Source organism: Hyperolius riggenbachi, chromosome 11 (assembly GCF_040937935.1).
Source record: "Hyperolius riggenbachi isolate aHypRig1 chromosome 11, aHypRig1.pri, whole genome shotgun sequence".
Taxonomy (NCBI): Eukaryota; Metazoa; Chordata; class Amphibia; order Anura; family Hyperoliidae; genus Hyperolius; species Hyperolius riggenbachi.
This window is the reverse complement of record NC_090656.1, coordinates 222642460-222661302: the sequence shown is the minus strand read 5'-3', so window position 1 is coordinate 222661302 and position 18843 is coordinate 222642460. Positions and strand designations below refer to the sequence as shown.

Below are 18843 nucleotides of genomic sequence, written 5' to 3'. Positions count from 1 at the left end.
GAGAAGAGGACCTGTCCACCACCAAAACCAGGTACAGTGTGAAACACCACTATGGCTGAACCTCGTTCCTTAGCTCCTGGGCCTCACTGTGACTTAGTGTTGTCCGGATCATGAACGATTCGGATCTTTGATCCGAATCTATTTAATGAGTCGATCATCCGAATCATCAAAATGAACGATTCGGATCGCAAAAGGGGCGGGGCCAGGAGCGACACGCCCCCTCTCAGCGGGCAGCGGGGTCCTGGAAGCAGAGCTGAGATGGATCGCTCTGTTGGATGGGAGGCAGCCTTGCAGGGACACCAGGTAGATAAGAGAGAGGGGACATGGGTGCCACTGCCAGATGTGTGTAGAGCACACATACTGGCTGAAACGTGCTTCTCATTATAGGCTGGCTGTTCCGTAGTGCTGCACAGTGAACACATTTGAAGCTTTTGGCTCAGCACAGCTCAGTAACTTTGCAGGCACTGTAATTGCAGGGCAAAATGATCCTCCTCCACTCGGCACTAAACAGCTGCACTTATCTTCTGGGAATGCTTTCCTTCACTGTGTGACGTTTGCATGGAAAGTACACAGATGAGCATATAGGTGAAATAAATACATGTAAAGCATATGATTGCAGCATGTGGGTATTACGTGCACAAACATTTCTGCTCCCTGCCCGTCCCTCCTCCCTTCTCTGTCCACTCCCTGCCCTCTGTCCATCTTCTCCCCTTCTCTCTGTGTGTCCACCCCCCTCCCCTTCTCCTGTCCACAGCAGGGAAAGACCTGTCCTGCTAGTCATCTCACCCCGAATGCTTCGGTAGTAAAATGATCCGAGATTCGGATCAAAGATCCGGATCTTTTCAATGATCCGATTCGAATCATCCGGATCATTGAAAAGATCCGAACTTCCCATCTCTACGTGACTGGGAGGGTCACAGCGGCTATTGTTACACCCCCTACTCCATGGGCACGGCTAGATAAAGAGGTACCCTGTGCTGGAGTGCTGGGTTGAGCTCTATGTGGATTTTAGCACTACAGTTATTCTTGATAGAAAACAGTTGTACCGGATGCTACAACCGTTCTTCTGGCTGTCAGGATCCACAAATCATTTACGCTGCCAATAAATTGGTATTTCCATGCAGGAGCCTGGATGCTCATCACCAGTCTCTGGATGGCCCCTCGCTAGAAATGCCAATTACTAAAACTGTCTGGTTACGCAGAATGGAGGAAATTGCATACAGGGTCGCCGGATGAGACTAAATAATCCTTTAAACCTTCGCATTTTTCCACTTCTTTATATCTTTTCCCTCTTTGCTTCCATAATTGCCAAGTAATTGTGGAGAATTGTTGGCTCCTATTTGCAGCCGAATTTGTTATGCTGATGATGCTGAGTTTGGCACCCGTGTTGTAGACTTCTGGCTTTCCACCAACAACACGGACGGTATAAAAACTCTCGGCAAACAAGAATCCAGTAATGAAGGTGGCTTCATGGTAGGACAGGCCCTAGTAGTACTGATGATAAACAGAACTTTCCTGGAGTCTCACATTTCAGTTTAACGGATACCCGAAGTGACATGTGACATGATGAGATAGACATGTGTATGTACAGTGCCTAGTACACAAATAACTATGCTGTGTTCCTTTTTTTCTTTCTCTGCCTGAAAGAGTTAACCATCAGGTATGTAAGTGGCTGACTCAGTCCTGACTCAGACAGGAAGTGACTACAGTGTGACCCTCACTGATAAGAAATTCCCCTTTTTATCTCTTTCTTGCTCTCAGAAGCCATTTTCTGCTAGGAAAGTGTTTTACAGTTGGAATTTCTTATCAGTGAGGGTCACACTGTAGTCACTTCCTGTCAGGACTGAGTCAGCCACTTACATACCTGATATTTAACTCTTTCAGGCAGAGAAAGAAAAAAAGGTACACAGCCTAGTTATTTGTGTACTTGGCACTGTACATACACATGTCTATCTCATCATGTCACATGTCACATTGGGTATCCTTTAAGGTCTGATTTTCTAAGATTGGATTCTAAACAGCAGCCATGTCGGTGTAACATAAAATCTGATTCATTCAGTTGCAAAACAAAAGGAAAGCATAGCCGTAAAGCCCTGACTTATCAGCAGTGTTCCTCAGCCAAACACAAGTGTTTTGGCTCTGATTTCGTTTTCAGGAGCGGCGGGGCTGCATTCCACTGCTGTTCAGCTGCCTCATTTGCTAAGATAAAATAACTGACTTTAATAAACCCTTACAATGAAAAAACATATCAAAACAGGAAACACATGCAAGTTCTATGTAGGATTAGCACTACAATTTTAACTAGTTTATCTCATCACGTTACAATCATTGCCAAACTGCCTCTGATGAAGCGAGGGCGATCCTTGTGAAACGCGTCAGGATGTTACATGCATTTTTATTCATGTCCAATAAATGTTTACTACTTTTCTATTGGGGCAAATAGCTAGTGATTGACTAATATCCCTTGCTCGTCTGCTTATTTGCACACAGGTTTGTATTTTGTGTAGAAAAAACATTGTTTTGCCAGTTTGTTTTGCAAACAAACTGATGGTTACCCTCAATGGAAAACACACATGTAAAAACGATTGTGAACAAGGTCTTAAAGGAAACCAGAGACAAAACAAAGATTTTATACTTTTACTGCTTCCAGGGATTCCTATAAGCCCTATAACAGTGATGGCTAACCTATAAGCACCACTGAGTTCCTCACCATCGTCCCACGTGCCTCCGTTCAACTGTAATCAGTCCGGGTAACTGGCTGAGTCGCGCTAGTTGGGGTCTCCCGTGCATGTGCAGAGGGACCGTGTATACACAGAAGACCCTGAGTGTTGCGACTTAGTCAGTTACCGGGGCTGATTGCGGCTGAGCGGAGGGCCGTGAGGGACTCAGCAGTGCTTACGGGGCTGGAGGAAGTCCTGGGTAAGTATAAAGCCTTCCTTTTCTATGGTACACTTTAAGGGCTCATTCACACTATAGGCATTTTCGGATATTTTTTAACGCGTGCGATTTTTAAAATTGTCCAACGAGCGCTTGTGCAATGAAAGTCTATGAGAAGGTTCATATCAGCGCGGGTCGTGCGCTGTCTGTTCAGTAAAGCGGTGCGCCGACCATTTTTGAGCGATTCTGCCTCAATGGAAAGTATAGGAGAAACACAAAACGCTCACAAAATCGCTTTGTGCAGCGATTAAATACATTGTATTTATTATTTTCCGGGTCAAAGAGTTCACTTCCTGACTTGCGTCCGGGAGTGAATTACAAAACCGCTTGGAAAAAAACGCTTAGAAAACCGCTAAGCACAAAAACGAACCGCTCACCCAAGCGTCGGGAATCGGAAAAAAAAGACGTCTCAAAAACAGCCCAATGCGGACGGACACGCGAGCCGAACGCAATGTGAACAAGGCCTAAGTGTGATCTCTGCCTTTATAATATCATTCTTTATCTCTAAAATGACCCAGCTTTCTAACTACCCCCCCCCCCCCCACCTCCCGGCCACCCATTTGCCCTCTTACCATGGTACCTATCAGGGCCACCAGGAAGAAGAGGATCACCAGCACAAAGCCAGACATCTCAATTTTCCAAAATCCGCTTTGCAGAGTTGTCAGATCCTGTAAAAATAAGAGAAACAAGTGATCAGTCAGGCTCTGTCTGCTGTCATTACTGTGAGTAGTGATGGGCGTGTCTAGGAGAACTCATGGAGAAGCATGTGATCAGTGTGGTCAGGTGATAGTTATCCAAGTCTCTGATTTGCTAGCCATGATCATGTACTATAGCAGGATGTGATCACAGCAAACCAGAGCTTTGCAAATCAGCTGATCAAACAAATCCCATGCTTCTCCATGAGTTCTCATGGACATGACCGTCACTAACTGTGAGAAGGCTTAAGGTTGCCATACATCTATCAACTTGGCGGCCAATCGACCATCCGATTTGATAATTAGCATTGAATCAGCTGAAAATGGTTTGTATTGTACAGCGCTGCGTAATATGTTGGCGCTATATAAATCTAATAAATAATAATAATAATAATAACCAATTTCGGTCTGAATATGTCGATCGGACATGCTGCAAGATGTTGGGCTGTCGTGGTCACTCGATTGCACAACGGTAATGGCGTGCGATATTGGGTCGAGCGAGGAACACAAAGAAACCCCCAACACTGTCCCCCATAATGTAAAATGTGCCCTTTCATTGCGTACATATGTACTTGTCACCGGTGAGTCGGCGCAGGGCAGACCGAATGACAACTCACCCTGTTGCTGCAAAACTCCCCGGTGGCGTTAAACAGCATCGGGCTGAAGAGGTGATGGATGTGGCGTCACAAAGCTGATTCCGGAATCGGCCTGCAGTATATGGACAGCCAACAGATCTCTCTCCAATCAGATCCGATCAGAGAGAGATTTGTGTCTTGGTGAATCTGCCCATCATCGCTAGATGTATACAGGGGCGTAGCAATAGGGGTTGCAGAGGTAGCGACCGCATCGGGGCCCTTGGGCCAGAGGGGCCCCGAAGGGCCCTCCCTCAACTACAGTATTAGCTCTCTATTGGTCCTGTGCTTATAATAATCACTTCTATAGATACTTTGAATAGTGGTAATCATTAAAGGGGAACTGAAGAGAGAGGTATATGGAGGCTGTCATGTTTATTTCCTTTTAATCAATACCAGTTGCCTGGCAGCCCTGCTGGTCTATATCTCTGCAGTAGTATCTGATTAAAACCAGAAACAAGCATGCAGCTAGTCTTGTCAGATCAGACTTATAAGTCTGAACCACTGAAACACCTGATCTGCTGAATGCTTGTTCAGGGGCTATGGCTAATAGTATTAGAGGCAGAGGATCTGCAGGGCTGTCAGGCAACTGGTATTGTCTAAAAGGAAATAAACATGACAGCCTCCATATACCTCTCTCTTCAGTTCCCCTTTAACAAACTGATTCCCATCCCCTTCTTGCACCTCTGACACTGTAGTTGCCATTAGCAGGTTTTGGTGCGCCGAATCAATTGTTATGTATAGAGTGCTTGGGGGGGGGCCCCATTGTAAAACTTGCATCGGGGCCCACAGCTCCTTAGCTACGCCACTGGATGTATAGTAACCATTAATCCCAAACTGCGAACTGACAGATAGAGATATTGCAAGCCTGAGCGAACCGCCATAGACTTCAATGAGCAGGCAAATTTTAAAACCTACAAAGACTGTTTCTGGCCACAAAAGTGATGGAAACGTTGTTTCAAGGGGTCTAACATCTGGAGGGGGGCATGCCGGAGGGGGATCCATGGCAAAAGTCTCACCAAACATTATGGAGTTGAGTCGGGTCTTAATCGCTAAAGGGCAGAAATCACATTACATTCCTACAAATGCACTGGAGTGGTACTCTGTGCCTGCAACTTAATGTGGCCACAATAGCAGTAGTGTGCACAGCTCTGGCATAGCTCCCAACTGTCCCTCTTTTGAAGGGACAGTCCCTCTTTGGGAGCCCTGTCCCTCTTTCCTCCTCATGTGTCCCTCTTTCCGGACTTTGTCCCTCTTTCTATGTAAATATATATATTTCTCTACTAAAAATGTGTTTTATTGACTCTAAACTTTATTCCCATCCTTTATATTGATATATTACTCATTTTAAAATGTTAAAATGAAGGAAAATGAACCAGGATAGAAAGGAACCAGTGTGGTTTGAATGATAAAACAACTTATTTTTCTTATGAAATCTTTATGGTATGGGTGACTAGGGGGCGTGATTAGAGGTGTGGCAAGGGCATGGCTTATTTCACACTTGCGTTTCTGTGCCAAACTGACCGGATGACCGGATCCGATCCGGATCAGGTAGGTATACGGCTGTGATCCGGATCTGTTTGGTAAAAGAGATACAAAAATAAATAAAAATGTTGGGGTCTGGGAGGTCAGCAGAAGGTGCACCTGTAGAATCAGGTCCTCCGCTGTTTAGGGCCTCACCTCCACCTCTGACATTCTGCCAAACAGCTCCAGCAATTAGTCACTGCTGCTCCACTCCAGAAATGCTGTGCCCATGTATCCCCATCCAAAATGGCCGCTAGAAAACGCATAGGAAGTGGGGTAGAACGTCAGTTTTTTAAGGCCAGTGTGTTCTGTGCTTTCCGTTCCCCATTGGTTTCTTTTTCCGGATGGTGCAGTCAGGCTCCGGTCCGGGTGCGTGGGCCGGATGATCCGGACCTAAAAAATAGAGCATGTTGGAAAAGTGTCCAGAGTCCGGATCCGATCCGACTCCGTTCTGTACGGAACGGACGCGTGTGATTGTCCGCATAGACTTTACATTGCTATGCGGAACGTACGTTCCGTTTGTACAGTATACGGTCCGGATCCGATCAGGCGAATGCTAATGTGAACCGGGCCTAAGTGTCCCTCTTTCTCATCTCAAAAAGTTGGGAGGGTGTCAGTGGGCTGTGGAATGTCACACACAGAGAAATGCAATAGAACTATAAGAATACAGTGAAAAATAGTGCATACGCAAAAACCGGTACTCTGTGCCTGCAACTTAATGTGGCAACAAAAAGCAGTAGTGTGCACACAGCTCGGGGGGGGGGGGGGGGGGGGTCAGTGGGCTGCAGAGTGACACACACACACACACACACACACACACACACACACACACACACACACACACACACACACACACACACACACCCCTGATGTGCTAGTCCTCAAAGGGGCTATTTGGAGTGCTTTCACAGCAAGTAGTGAGGAAAAAGAACACAGGCCTTGCTAATGCTTTTCATACCTGACTGCAGCAAGTCTGACCCTGCCCTCACTAACACTGCAGCTACTTTTTAATAGGGTGGGGGGGGGGGGGGGGTGGAGAAGGGTGCTAGCTGATTGGCTGCCATGTGTCTGCTGACTGTAAGGGAACGGGTCAGAGTTTAGCTCAATGATGATGTATGGGGGGCGGGTCAAACATGCCAAATGTTTGCTGTTCACCGCGGGCGCGAACAGCGGAAGTTCGCCGAATACTGTCCGCCGGCAAACAGTTCAGGCCATCTCTACTGACAGATTATTGGCAGCATTCCGCAGTGGCAAACTTTTATCCCATAATCTGTCAACAAAGATCAGCTAGGCTAGAATGGCCAATAGAAATTAAGGTGGAGAGCGCATACATGGCTGCGTCAGAGTTTGCATGTAAACGTATGTTCATGTGCAAACGTGTTGATGTCAGAACTGGCCCATGTCCATTTGTGAAGGGGGCCAAACTTGCTCTCCAATCGCCTAGCAAACCATCAACACGGCCGGAAGTTCACCAATCTTTAGGGTACAGGACAAGATACGGCGATCAAACTGTCACCCCAAATGATCACAATCAATCTTCCCAGAATACTAGTGTTATGATCGGTGTCTCGGTTATCCTGCTGGTGACTTTTCTGATGAACTGTGCTGTGGACTTCCACGATCAGCCAGCAGGTGTCTCCCGTGTTGCTGAGAACTTTGCAGTTTCCCAGATCGCCAGCAGATGGAACTATAGGAACTTCCTGAAAGATCACCTGATCAATGTGCTGCTGGACTTCCTAGCAGCACATTGCTAGTAGAGATGTGAAGTTCGGATCTTTTCAATGATCCGGATGATTTGAATCTGATCATTGAAAAGATCCGGATCTTTGATCCGAAGGGAAGCATTCGGGGGTGAAATGACTAGCAGGACAGGAGAAGGGGAGGGGGGTGGACACACAGAGAAGGGGAGAAGATGGACAGAGGGCAGGGAGTGGACAGAGAAGGGAGGAGGGACGAGCAGAGAGCAGAAATGTTTGCTTGCACACAATACCCACATGCTGCAATCATATGCTTTACATATATTTCACCTATATGTTCATCTGTGTACTCTGAATGAAAACGTCGCACAGTGAAAGAAAGCATTCCCCAAAGCATTCCCAGAAGTGAAGTGCAGCTGTTCAGAGCGAGTGCAGGAGGATCATATTGCGCTGCAATCACAGTGCCTGCAAAGTTACTGAGCTGTGCTGAGCTGAGCCAAAAGCTTCCAATGTGTTCACTGTGCACAACTACGGAACAGACAGCCTATAATGAGCAGCACACTATGGCCAGTATGTGTGCTCTACACATATCTGGCAGTGGCACCCATGTCCCCTCTCTCATCTACCTGTCGCTGGCTCCCCTCCAACAGAGCGATCCATCTCTGCTCTGCTTCCAGGACCCCGCTGCCCGTTGAGAGGGGGCGTGTCGCTCCTGGCCGCGCCCCTTTTGCGATCCGAATCACTCATTTTGATGATTCGGATGATTCGACTCACAAAAGAGATTCGGACCAAAGATCCGAATCGTTCATGATCCGGACAACACTAATTGCTAGATCATTTTGTTTGGTTCCCTGCAGTGGAGCAGTGCTTTTCAGCGCAGGAAGATTTGGGCGCAGCCAGCGCCGCCATAGACTATAATGGCAATCAGTCTATAGCGGCGCTCAGTGAGTAATGTCAGCGCCGTCAGAAGACGGAACCGAAGTTGCCTAAAAAACACAATAATTCGGCTTCCAGCAATCGCTGGAAGCCGAATTATTTCATTCCCCCACTATCCATGTCGGCCTGGAGGGGGAATAGTAATTAACATGGCCCGGACTTGTGCAAGAAGCAGGATCAGCCATATACAGGCTGTATCGTGCGCCCAAGTCTACCGGCGCCGATTTCAAATGTACTCCCCTGCAGTGTTGTGACTCTGGCCATCACTCCTGTGTCTTGAACTGCTGGTATATTGACCCTTGCTTGTCCGACTATTCTCTTGCCTTCTGTCTTGGTACTTCTCATTCATTCTGATTGCCTGGTTTGATTACTGCCTGTCTGACTATTCTCTGGTATGCTGATTTGGTTATATGCTCCTGTATATAGTGTGTGATATGCATCATTGTATGTTTTGTATTTATTCTGTATAGATAGACTGATAGGTTCAGTTAGTTGTGGTGCACCACGTGTAGGTTGTATATAGATTGTATGTGTTTGGTGATCTGTGTTAGCACACATTGTATAATTGTTAATAAACACATCTATCATTTCTACTCCGTTGTACAGACGTTTGTATTTCAGTGTGATCTTCTGGTTTTGTTTAAACCTAAGGGTTGACCATGCAGAAGTCGTGGATCTGTCAGTCTGGGTCTTGTCACGAACCTGATCTGCATGGTCAATCGTTACAACTAGCCTTTTAATTCTGTATGGAGGTTAACGGGTATCAGGGAGGTGGAGTAGATAAAATTTTGCCTATATTGAATAATAGTCTCCCATAGAAAGTCATAGTGATTGCCATAGCGATTTTTCAAATGCAAATTAATTGAAATGAATTAAATTAATGATACAATCTTGATTGTACAATCTTACCACTTCTGTGTAATATGAGGGACTACCGAAAGTACCCATTCAAAGTCTATTCACTCAGTTTTCCCTTCTACAGCATATATTTAGTGAGATTGTACATCAAGATTGTATCATCAGTAGGTCACCTTTACTTGTGCATTACCAATGGATAACAGTATTACAGCAGGATCATCTAACACAGTGGGCGAAAAACACAACTAGAAGAAACAACAATAAAGTAGAGTAGAAAAGCAGCACATAACACGGAATATGAAAAACAATAAAACTCAGAGAGTCATATTGTAGCCTTTTAGCCCCTCACACAGGCAGTACAGCCATACTGGTATTTTTCAGCAAGTTACACAGGAAAATACAACCGACAAAGCAAAGGTACAACAATATCTACATCTAACATTTCTAACATTAAAGAGGAACTTCAGCCTAAACAAACATACTATCATTAAGTTACATTAGTTATGTTAATTAAAATAGATAGGTAATATAATCTCTTATCCACCCTATTTTAAAAGAACAGGCAAATGTTTGTGATTCATGGGGGCTGCCATCTTTTTGGTTGAAAGGAGGTGACAGGGAGCAGGAGACACAGTTCCAACTGTCCTGTGTCCTGATCACCCCTCCCAGTTGCTAGGCAACGTGAATAACAACATAGGAAATACCACCATGCTTTGCACAGCATCAGGGGAAAAAAGCCCGGGCAGTTTTCTTTGATGGGGCGGAGCTTAGCTAAAAATGCAGCTAAAAATAATGCTTTGGTAAGAAAAACAAAGTTCTGATGCTGTGAAACTGTTAAAGAAACACCAAGCCTTTTCAGTGCTGCTGAGTAGATTTTTAGTCTGGAGGTTCACTTTAACATTAACATTTCTTCTTTTCAGTGTTTTGCTTGGCGTTTCTCCACGATTTTTGCCCCGTTATAAATTGCCGCCGTGCGGAATCAGAGGTCTACAATAATCGTCTCTGACCTGGAAAAAGCGTATCGCCCTGGGCGAAAGGTGGCCGGCTTCTGTTAAGTGACATTAAGCAGCCGCAGTGAATCGGGACGTGATCTTATTTGAATCCCGAATTGCCTCGGAGGTTCCAGATGGTCTGAGGTGAAAATCTCATTTAGGATCTTCTGGAAAATGACAAGGCCTCCCCCCTCATCGCGCTTCTCATTACAGAGACCCTCCAATAGTGTTGATGACGGAGGCACTGCGCGCGTCTTACACAGCCAGCTATGCTTCAGCCTCTCTGTTTGGTATTAATAAGCCTCGTGCTGCTAGATTTATAGGCAAGTGTCGCCGTTGTGCTAATTCTTCAAAAGACTGGCTCAGGGCCGGATTTACCATAAGGCACTGTAGGCTCGTGCCTACAGGCGCCTGATGACGGAAAGGCTTAGTTCCCTCCCCTACTGCATCCTCCCTCCTTCCTTATGCGGAGTCTTGAACAGAGCATAAATGAGAGATTACTCAGGACATCTGTGCCTATAGGCTCCTGTGAGGTAAATCCGGGCCTGGGCTGGCTGTAGTAAAATAATTCATAGCGTGGTACAAATGTAGCCAAATGACAGCAAAAAGTGACCTCAAAGTCCAGATCTAAGACCAGATGTGAGCATACCCCTCTGGTGGCAGCACTGTAAGCAGAGTGCTCAAATGTTTCATCTAGTTTACTATCAGTACAGGCACAGGATAACAGTGTATACTGTACATACTGGAGGTAGCAGAGATCAGCACACACTGCAGCTAGTTTACTATCAGTACAGGCACATAGTACTGTACATACTGGGAATAGCAGAGCTCAGGACACTCTGCAGCTAGTTTACTATCAGTACAGGCACATAGTAACAGCGTATATTGTAGATACTAGAGGTAGCAGAGATCAGCACACACTGCAGCTAGTTTACTATCAGTACAGGCACAGAGTAACAGATTATACTGTACATACTGGAGGAAGCAGAGATCAGCACACTCTGCAGCTAGTTTACTATCATTACAGGCACATAGTACTGCACATATTGGGAATAGCAGAGCTCAGGACACTCTACAGCTAGTTTACTATCAGTACAGGCACATAGTAACAGCTTACACTGTACATACTGGAGATAGCAGAGACCAGCACACAATGCAACTAGTTTACTATCAGTACAGGCACAGAGTAACAGCTTATATTGTACATACTAGAGGTAGCAGAGATCAGCACACACTGCAGCTAGTTTACTATCAGTACAGGCACAGAGTACCAGCTTACACTGTACATACTGGCGGTAGCAAAGAGCAGCACACAATGCAGCTAGTTTACTATCAGTACAGGCACAGAGGAAGAGCTTACACTGTACATACTGGAGGTAGCAGAGAACAGCACACACTGCAGCTGGTTGACTATCAGTACAGGCACAGAGTAACAGCTTATACAGTACATACTGGAGGTAGCAGAGATCAGCACACACTGCAGCTAGTTTACTATCAGTACAGGCACAGAGTAACAGCTTACACTGTACATACTGGAGGTAGCAAAGAGCAGCACACACTGCAGCTGGTTGACTATCAGTACAGGCACAGAGTAACAGCTTATACTGTACATACTGGAGGTAGCAGAGATCAGCACACACTGCAGCTAGTTTACTATCAGTACAGGCACAGAGTAACAGCTTACACTGTACATACTGGAGGTAGCAGAGAGCAGCACACACTGCAGCTGGTTTACTATCAGTACAGGCACAGAGTAACAGCTTATACAGTACATACTGGAGGTAGCAGAAATCAGCACACACCTAGCAGGCCCGGTGATACAGATCTTATTCCTTCCCCTTCAGCATGCACGTTCCATGAAACCAGCCAAACACTATGCTTCTTCCATCCCATGAAATGTGACAATGAGAGGTTGACTGCACGGCACTTGTACGCTAAAGAGGAATGAAGAGGACCTGTATGGCCGCCGGGAGCAGGTAAGGTACCTTATAACGTTCTTCATACCCACAGGAACGGCCCCCCAAGCTGCCGTCGCAAGGGCGATTGTTACACCCGTGGTTCTGCAAGTGCTACTGGTCCCACTTACCTGATTATATGCTTAATTTATTTAAATTTATTTCGTGTAACGTCCCTTTCAGACGGACGGCTGAACTGCGCACTTGCTGAGCAGTTCCGCCTCCTGTCTGCTTGCCGCCAGTGTAATTCGGATGCAATTTACATGCAGCGAAATTGCATTGGTGGTAACACCAAGCGTCTGAAGCGATGACATGCGGTGGGGTTACTGGGCAGCAGAGAGCCACCACGACATGTGGAATCTGAGTGTGGTTCCTTAGAGGGCCGCCTGTACAGCGCCGGTGTAATGAAAAATACTGCAACCTATAATATTTTGCAACTTCCATGGACTGTGATTAGCTGCATGTGCCCCGCCTTCTTTCACATTTCCCGAATGTCATTATTTGCAACTGCCAGTGTTTCGTTCACTCCAGGGGGGTTATTAGTTTAAATACATTGAAAACAATGGTTAGGTTGCACTTTCTGATAGCTATAAGTATAAATCATTGCAAATGGTTGCAAAATATTATAGAGTTGCTAAACTTTTCACCACACCGGAACCGGGCGCTTGTGCAGGAGAGCAGCTGACAGGCGGTGACTTCACTGCTTGTCAGCTGCCCGTGAGAATTAATCCTTTAGATAGTCCATTATAGTACATGTGAATTGGTAAGCGTGTACAATCAAGATTGTAACATTAGTGGTCACAGAACAGCTGTTCTGTAAGGGTTAGTTGTCCCCATTGAGGGGCAGAGGGGAGATATTGACTCACCAGTATCTGCGAGAGAGCGAGTAGGCAAATACTGCCCCCGATGGTCAGTATGTTCCATAGCGCGGCCCAGCTGTACTGCCTGTCTCGCTCCACCTCCTGAGAACGCTCCGTCCGGGTCTGCAGGTCCTGCTGGTCATCTGCCTCGTCCACAGAGCCCATATCTGCCGGGGAGGATCTGTCATGGGTGGACCTGGTCCAAGACAAGAGGGAGAGGTTCCATTAACATCATATCATGCCTGTCCATCCAGCACAAAACCAGAACAAATCACATAGGCTTCCTGACTGGTCCCCACTGCAGTCTCCTGGAAGTAGGGAATAAAGCTGGGTACACACTTTCAATTATGGTTGGCCAATCACTGACCAATTTTACCACCTCCTATGTCCTATGAGGGCCAACAGATATTGAATACTATGAGCAGATTGTGCATTGTGTAGGTAAACCCTCATAATACAGTACATGGATGTGGTAAAATTGGCCAGTGATTGGCCAATGTACCTGTAAGGAGTGTGCATGTCGCCACCAGCCCTGCCGCTGACTCACATAATGCTGCCGGCCCTGCCGCTGACTCACATGCTGCGTAGGCCAGCAGGCGGAGAACGCGTTCTCAGTGCGCGCTCCGCCGATGTAAACAGTAGCCATGTGTCTGCCTGCGTGTCAGCTGACACGCTGAGCTTCTATTGGTTGTTTTCAGTTCTGTTTGTTTCTGATTGGTTAGTGTTTGTATTTAAGCATGGTGAGCGCCCCAGACATGACCCGTGATAGCATTAGCTGTGGCTTGTTGCTGGGTATGCGCTCACACTCTGATTGATCTCTGTTGCCGACTTTGCCTTGTATCTTGAGTTCCTGACCAAGCTTTACTCTAGATTGATTCCTGTTGCCGACCACTGCTTGTTCCTGACTTCGTCTTCAATTGGATTTCCTGTTGCAGACTTTGCTTTGTACCTGGCCTCTGATTATATTGGGATAGACCCCTGGTTGATTAAGGACTCCCTTGAACTCTGCCTGCAAAATTAGGCTTATATGCAAGTATAGAAGGTATGTATGTACATACAATGGATATGTATATATTTTTTATAAACCTATAACTTCCTGTCCCTCCCCTCTATTTCCTGTGGGTTTTCCACAGGGGCGTTGAGGTTGTGTTTGGTTTTTTGGAAGTGTTGCTACTACCTTCCATCTTATTTATGTAATATGCGTATTTGGAATGCATTTCTATTGACTTGTGTTGTATGCGATTTGTATGTTCGTTGTAGAAAAAAAAAATCATACATGTAGGCATTTTTTTTCTGTAGAAATGCGAAAATTCCCATAAAAACTTTGCAAAATGTAATTCACATGCAAATTCTTTCACGTGTGAAAGGGGCCTGAAAGTGCGCACCCATACACAAGGCATTTTGCCCACAGGGATCAGGACCGTACTTACGCAAGTCCAGTATGCCCGTGGACAGGAGGGCAGCCACAAGAACATATTCAACAGGCCCTTGTCGCATATGTTCAGAGGGTCCCCGCGCTGCAATAGTGGGCACCTGGAGGATTGGGGAAACCTCTGGACTACCCTCTACTTTATAGTTGAGTTCACTTTAAGGCCTGGAACCCACTACAAATCGAAATCGCTAGCGGTTTTAATTAGCGTTTTGTAAGCGATTTCATGAGCCTTTCCCGCAGCTTTTTGGAGCGATTTTTAAAAAGTGTAAACTTTTTGTCAACAATTGTGTAGCGATTTGCGATTAGCGATTTTAATTCTGATTGGTCCTTTCAACGTATCATCATTTTTTTACAGTTTCAAATTGTACTCAAATCTCTATGTGTTTGCCAACGCTCCAGTCCATTACTTTGAAACGCTCCCAAAATGCTGCTTGTCCTGCGATTGTGACTTTGCTAATCGCAATCGCTTCTGTGGAATTGATTACATTTATTTACATTGGCAGAGCATTTATAGAAAGCACTATCGATGTAAAGCGCTCCCCAAACGCTAAAAAATCCCTCTAGTGGGTTCCAGCCCATAGGCTCGGTTCGCATCTAAAATGGAAATCACTGACGCCAGTGATTTTCGATTTTTTGGGGGGCGTTTTTTTCCCCCCTCCCGGCACTCCACTGCGCACTACGATTTTGTGCAAAGAGCTGTGTAAGCGTTTTTGCAGAGTGATTCCGTTTTTTCACTTCCTGACATCATTCAGGAAGTGAACTCTTTCACCCGGAAATTAATAAATACAGTGTATTTATTAATAAAAGCGCGAACGCAATTGCCGGATAAAGCGATTTGTGAGCGTTTTGCGTTTTTTCCTATACCTTCCATTCTAGCAAAATCGCCTGGAAAACGGTTCATGCATCGCTTTGCTGAGCGGAAAGTGGACAAAACGTGCTGATATGAACTATCCCATAAGGATTCATTGCACTAGCGATTTAAGGGCGTTTCTAAAAATCCCAAGCGCTCAAAAAAAGAAAAGCAAAACGCCCTCGGTGTGAACGAGCACTAAGCCAGCCACTACCAGGTTGACCTAGATTCTAGTGTGTGTACAGCAGCCCCACATCCTCCTTGCACCGGTGAGCAATCAGCCAAATGGAATGTCTCAGGCAGGGCGAGGTCGAGGCCATTGCTTTCCTACTCATCCTGCCCGCTCCATGCCGCTGTGTCATCTACCCACCAACCCATAGCAACTAAACGTGTCAATAACCTGAGACACTTCATGCAGCATAGCTTGATAAAAGAGCTAATTGCTTTTATTGCTGCATGACATAATACATTAACCTATTTAGGGTTGGAGCCTCTAGTCCCTTTAAGGACCAGAGGCTTTTTTAAAAATTATTTTTATACTTCCTGATCTCTGTGATTGGCTCACAGTGATCAGGGGGTCAGGGGCCAATGAAAACAGCTCCTGTCTAAGTTACGGAGCTCGGCTGTCTTAGACGGCGGAGATCTTTGCCGGTGGGGATGCGCTATTGCGTTCCGTGCTCGGGATCAGGCGGCATAAAAGTATGCCGGGTCAGGCTTAGGCAGCCATAAGTGTGGTCAGGGGGTAACTAGAAATCACTGGGCCCTCCTGTGAAACTTTGGATGGGGATCCCTTCCCGCCAAACACCCTTCAACCCCCCCCCCCCTTCCTCATTCTGCACAGGTAAACTGAGAACCGATGTTATTCAGTCAGCTAGTGCACACTTGAATGTGTTTTCCCCATGCATATAAAAACAGACAGCAGTGAAGCACTGCACACATTTTCTATCAATTACATTAGCTTCTGTGATAAAGCGTGCATGTTTTCACACATGCATATGCACATGGTGTGCATACAGAAAACTGATAGACGAGTCTGCTCCCAGCTTCAACTTATTACACTCACTCTGTCCATCTCAGATGGAGCAGAACTGCCTCTGCAGACGACTCCATCATCACTACAGTACAGAGCACTTGGGGAGGGGTGGAGAGGTTGGGGGCTGGGTGCTGTACAGAAGAGCCTGCTGAACACTGAATAGGGACTGTCTACAAATCTTTGTCTACACAACTTTGTATGATTTGTTATCAGTGGCTGAGAAGAGGCAGTCATTAGAACAATTGTGCAGAGAATAGAAAACTTTTTTCTCTCCATGCCCAGACTCCTCATGCATCACTACAGGACACCGCACTTGGGGAGGGTTAGAAAGGCTGGGGGTAGAACAGTGCTTTACAAAAGACCCTGCTGCACACTGAATAGGGACTGTACAAATCTTTGTCTGAAAAACTTTGTATGATTCCTTATCAGTGGCTGAGCAAATGCAGTCATTGGAACAATTGTGCAGAAGGCAGACAGTTATTTCTCTCCTTGCCCTTAGTTGTCAGTCTCTCAGGATGGGGCCCCCTGTGGCTTCTGGGCCCTTTGCAGGGTCTATTGTTACACCCCCGAGTGTGCCGTAGTTTTAACTACACGTGGTCCCGTTCTGCCCTGGGTTAGTGGTCTTTTCACTGCATGCAGCTTTGTACTTGTGCACTCTCTGCTATTGTGCTGCAGGGACATACTGCAGGCTACCAATACTGGCCATACACAGTCATTGAGTGTGTGTGTGTGTACCTTGTTGATCATTACTGCTATTTAGCCAGCCACCACCGGGTTGACCGATGTATTATTATATATTTGCCTCATGATTTTCCCTATGCCTCCATGTCAACACCTGTGGGTAGATGCCCCGCCTACTCTACCCCGGAGGACCAATATCTATAAAAGCTGTTACCTGAGCCACCTCCCCAGTCTTTTTTTCTGTCCTCGTACTCACCTCAGGAAGACCTAGGGAGCCTTTGTGCTCAGAACTTTTTATTTTTCCCCTACCTCGGCTGGCTCTTCCAGCCCCCCGCTTGGCTGGCTCTCCTAGCGATGACTACAGGTTATAAATTAACCTAATTCTTACCCCATTCTGCTGGTCTTGGGGGTAGCAATGTACGCACTGAAGTGTCCGCTCCTGTAGCTCCGGTTTTTCAAGCTAAATGCGTGTAGTGTTTGCGCCACGATCCTTCCTCCCTGTGTCTTTCTCCTCCGTGTACTAGGGGGCCGGCGTCCCAGCGTGCAGGACACTTCCGGATGGTCTGGCGTGCGCCCCAGCATGCTATAGGGCTGCCGGAGCGCTGCGTTCCAGACGCTGGGTGCGCTGGGTAGCCATGACGCCAGGAATGGGCGGAGCTACTCCCCTATAAGAGCCGGCGCTGTGTTTAGAACAGCGCCGGTCTCCGCAGCAGTAGTCACGCGCGGCAGCAGGCTTCCTGACACCCTTACCGGACGGGTACATAATTACCAAACTTACAAAGTAAGTGGTTTGAGGAGTAATATGCCTGCATAATCTTTATCAATGTGACTTTGCCTGCTGGTACAACTCATTCTCCCTATCCTTTCCTTTCATTCCACAGCCTTGTTTTGGCTGCACTACGGATCCCAAAGCGCCTGATACAGACCAGCAACAGGTTGAGAGGTAGGGGGCTCATAGGTAGGTTCTTATCTAAATACCTGAAAGAGCTGAAGAGTAATCACATTATTTTCTTTTGACTGCCACAGAAAATCTCACAAGAAGAAGTCATCTCGGGACAAGTCGGAATCTAAGAGACATGCTTCCACCAGCCAAAGCCAGGAGAGGAGCAGATCACCTATAGACCAACATGTAACCTCATACCAGATCCCGAAGAAATGTTGGGCTTGTGGAAAGGAGGTTCTGCCTGGAAAACTTGTATGTAGCAAGTGCTTTGGAGAGATGCCTACAGAACCCGCTCAACAGCCAATGGATGTTTCGGAAATGATAAGACAGGCAGTTCAGGACTCCATGAGAGAATATATGGAGTCACTTCCTCCAGGAGAAGGAACATCTACGAGTATATCAGCACCACAGCAGAAAATCGAACCAGAACCTGATCAACTAGCGGTAGGGTTCGACTTCGCACTGGTTCAGCCTTACGTCAGGGCAGTGCGAGAAGCATTGGAATGGGAAGATGACCAGGAACAGACGGATGAAAGGGGAAAGAAGAAAAAGGAGTACTACACGCATCTCAAGAGAAGAACTATACCATTTCCATTCATGGATGAAATAAAAGGCATAATAAAGGAGGAATGGGAGAAGGTGGAAAAGAAACCCCCCCTAGGAAACAGATTCTCCAAACTCTATCCATTAGAAGAAGAAGAAGTGAAGAATCTAGATAATTCTCCAACAGTTGACGCGTCAGTAGTCAGGTTGGCACGTCATATGACTTTGCCCAGAGAGAACTCTACAAATTTTAAGGATCCTTTGGAAAGGAAGGT

General features: G+C 46.3%; 1 protein-coding gene across 1 annotated transcript in view; it reads right to left on the bottom strand.

The window, feature by feature from the left end:
- The window catches only part of PTPN5 (protein tyrosine phosphatase non-receptor type 5), a 162551-nt gene that overhangs the window by 50200 nt on the left and 93508 nt on the right, over nucleotides 1–18843 (bottom strand). Inside the window, exons 3-4 of the mRNA XM_068260874.1 lie at nucleotides 13093–13282; nucleotides 3510–3605 (exon numbers count right to left, since the gene is read on the bottom strand). Of these exons, the coding sequence (XP_068116975.1) occupies nucleotides 3510–3605; nucleotides 13093–13251 (255 nt within the window). The 5' untranslated portion in view covers nucleotides 13252–13282. The remainder of the gene's footprint in view (nucleotides 1–3509; nucleotides 3606–13092; nucleotides 13283–18843) is intronic.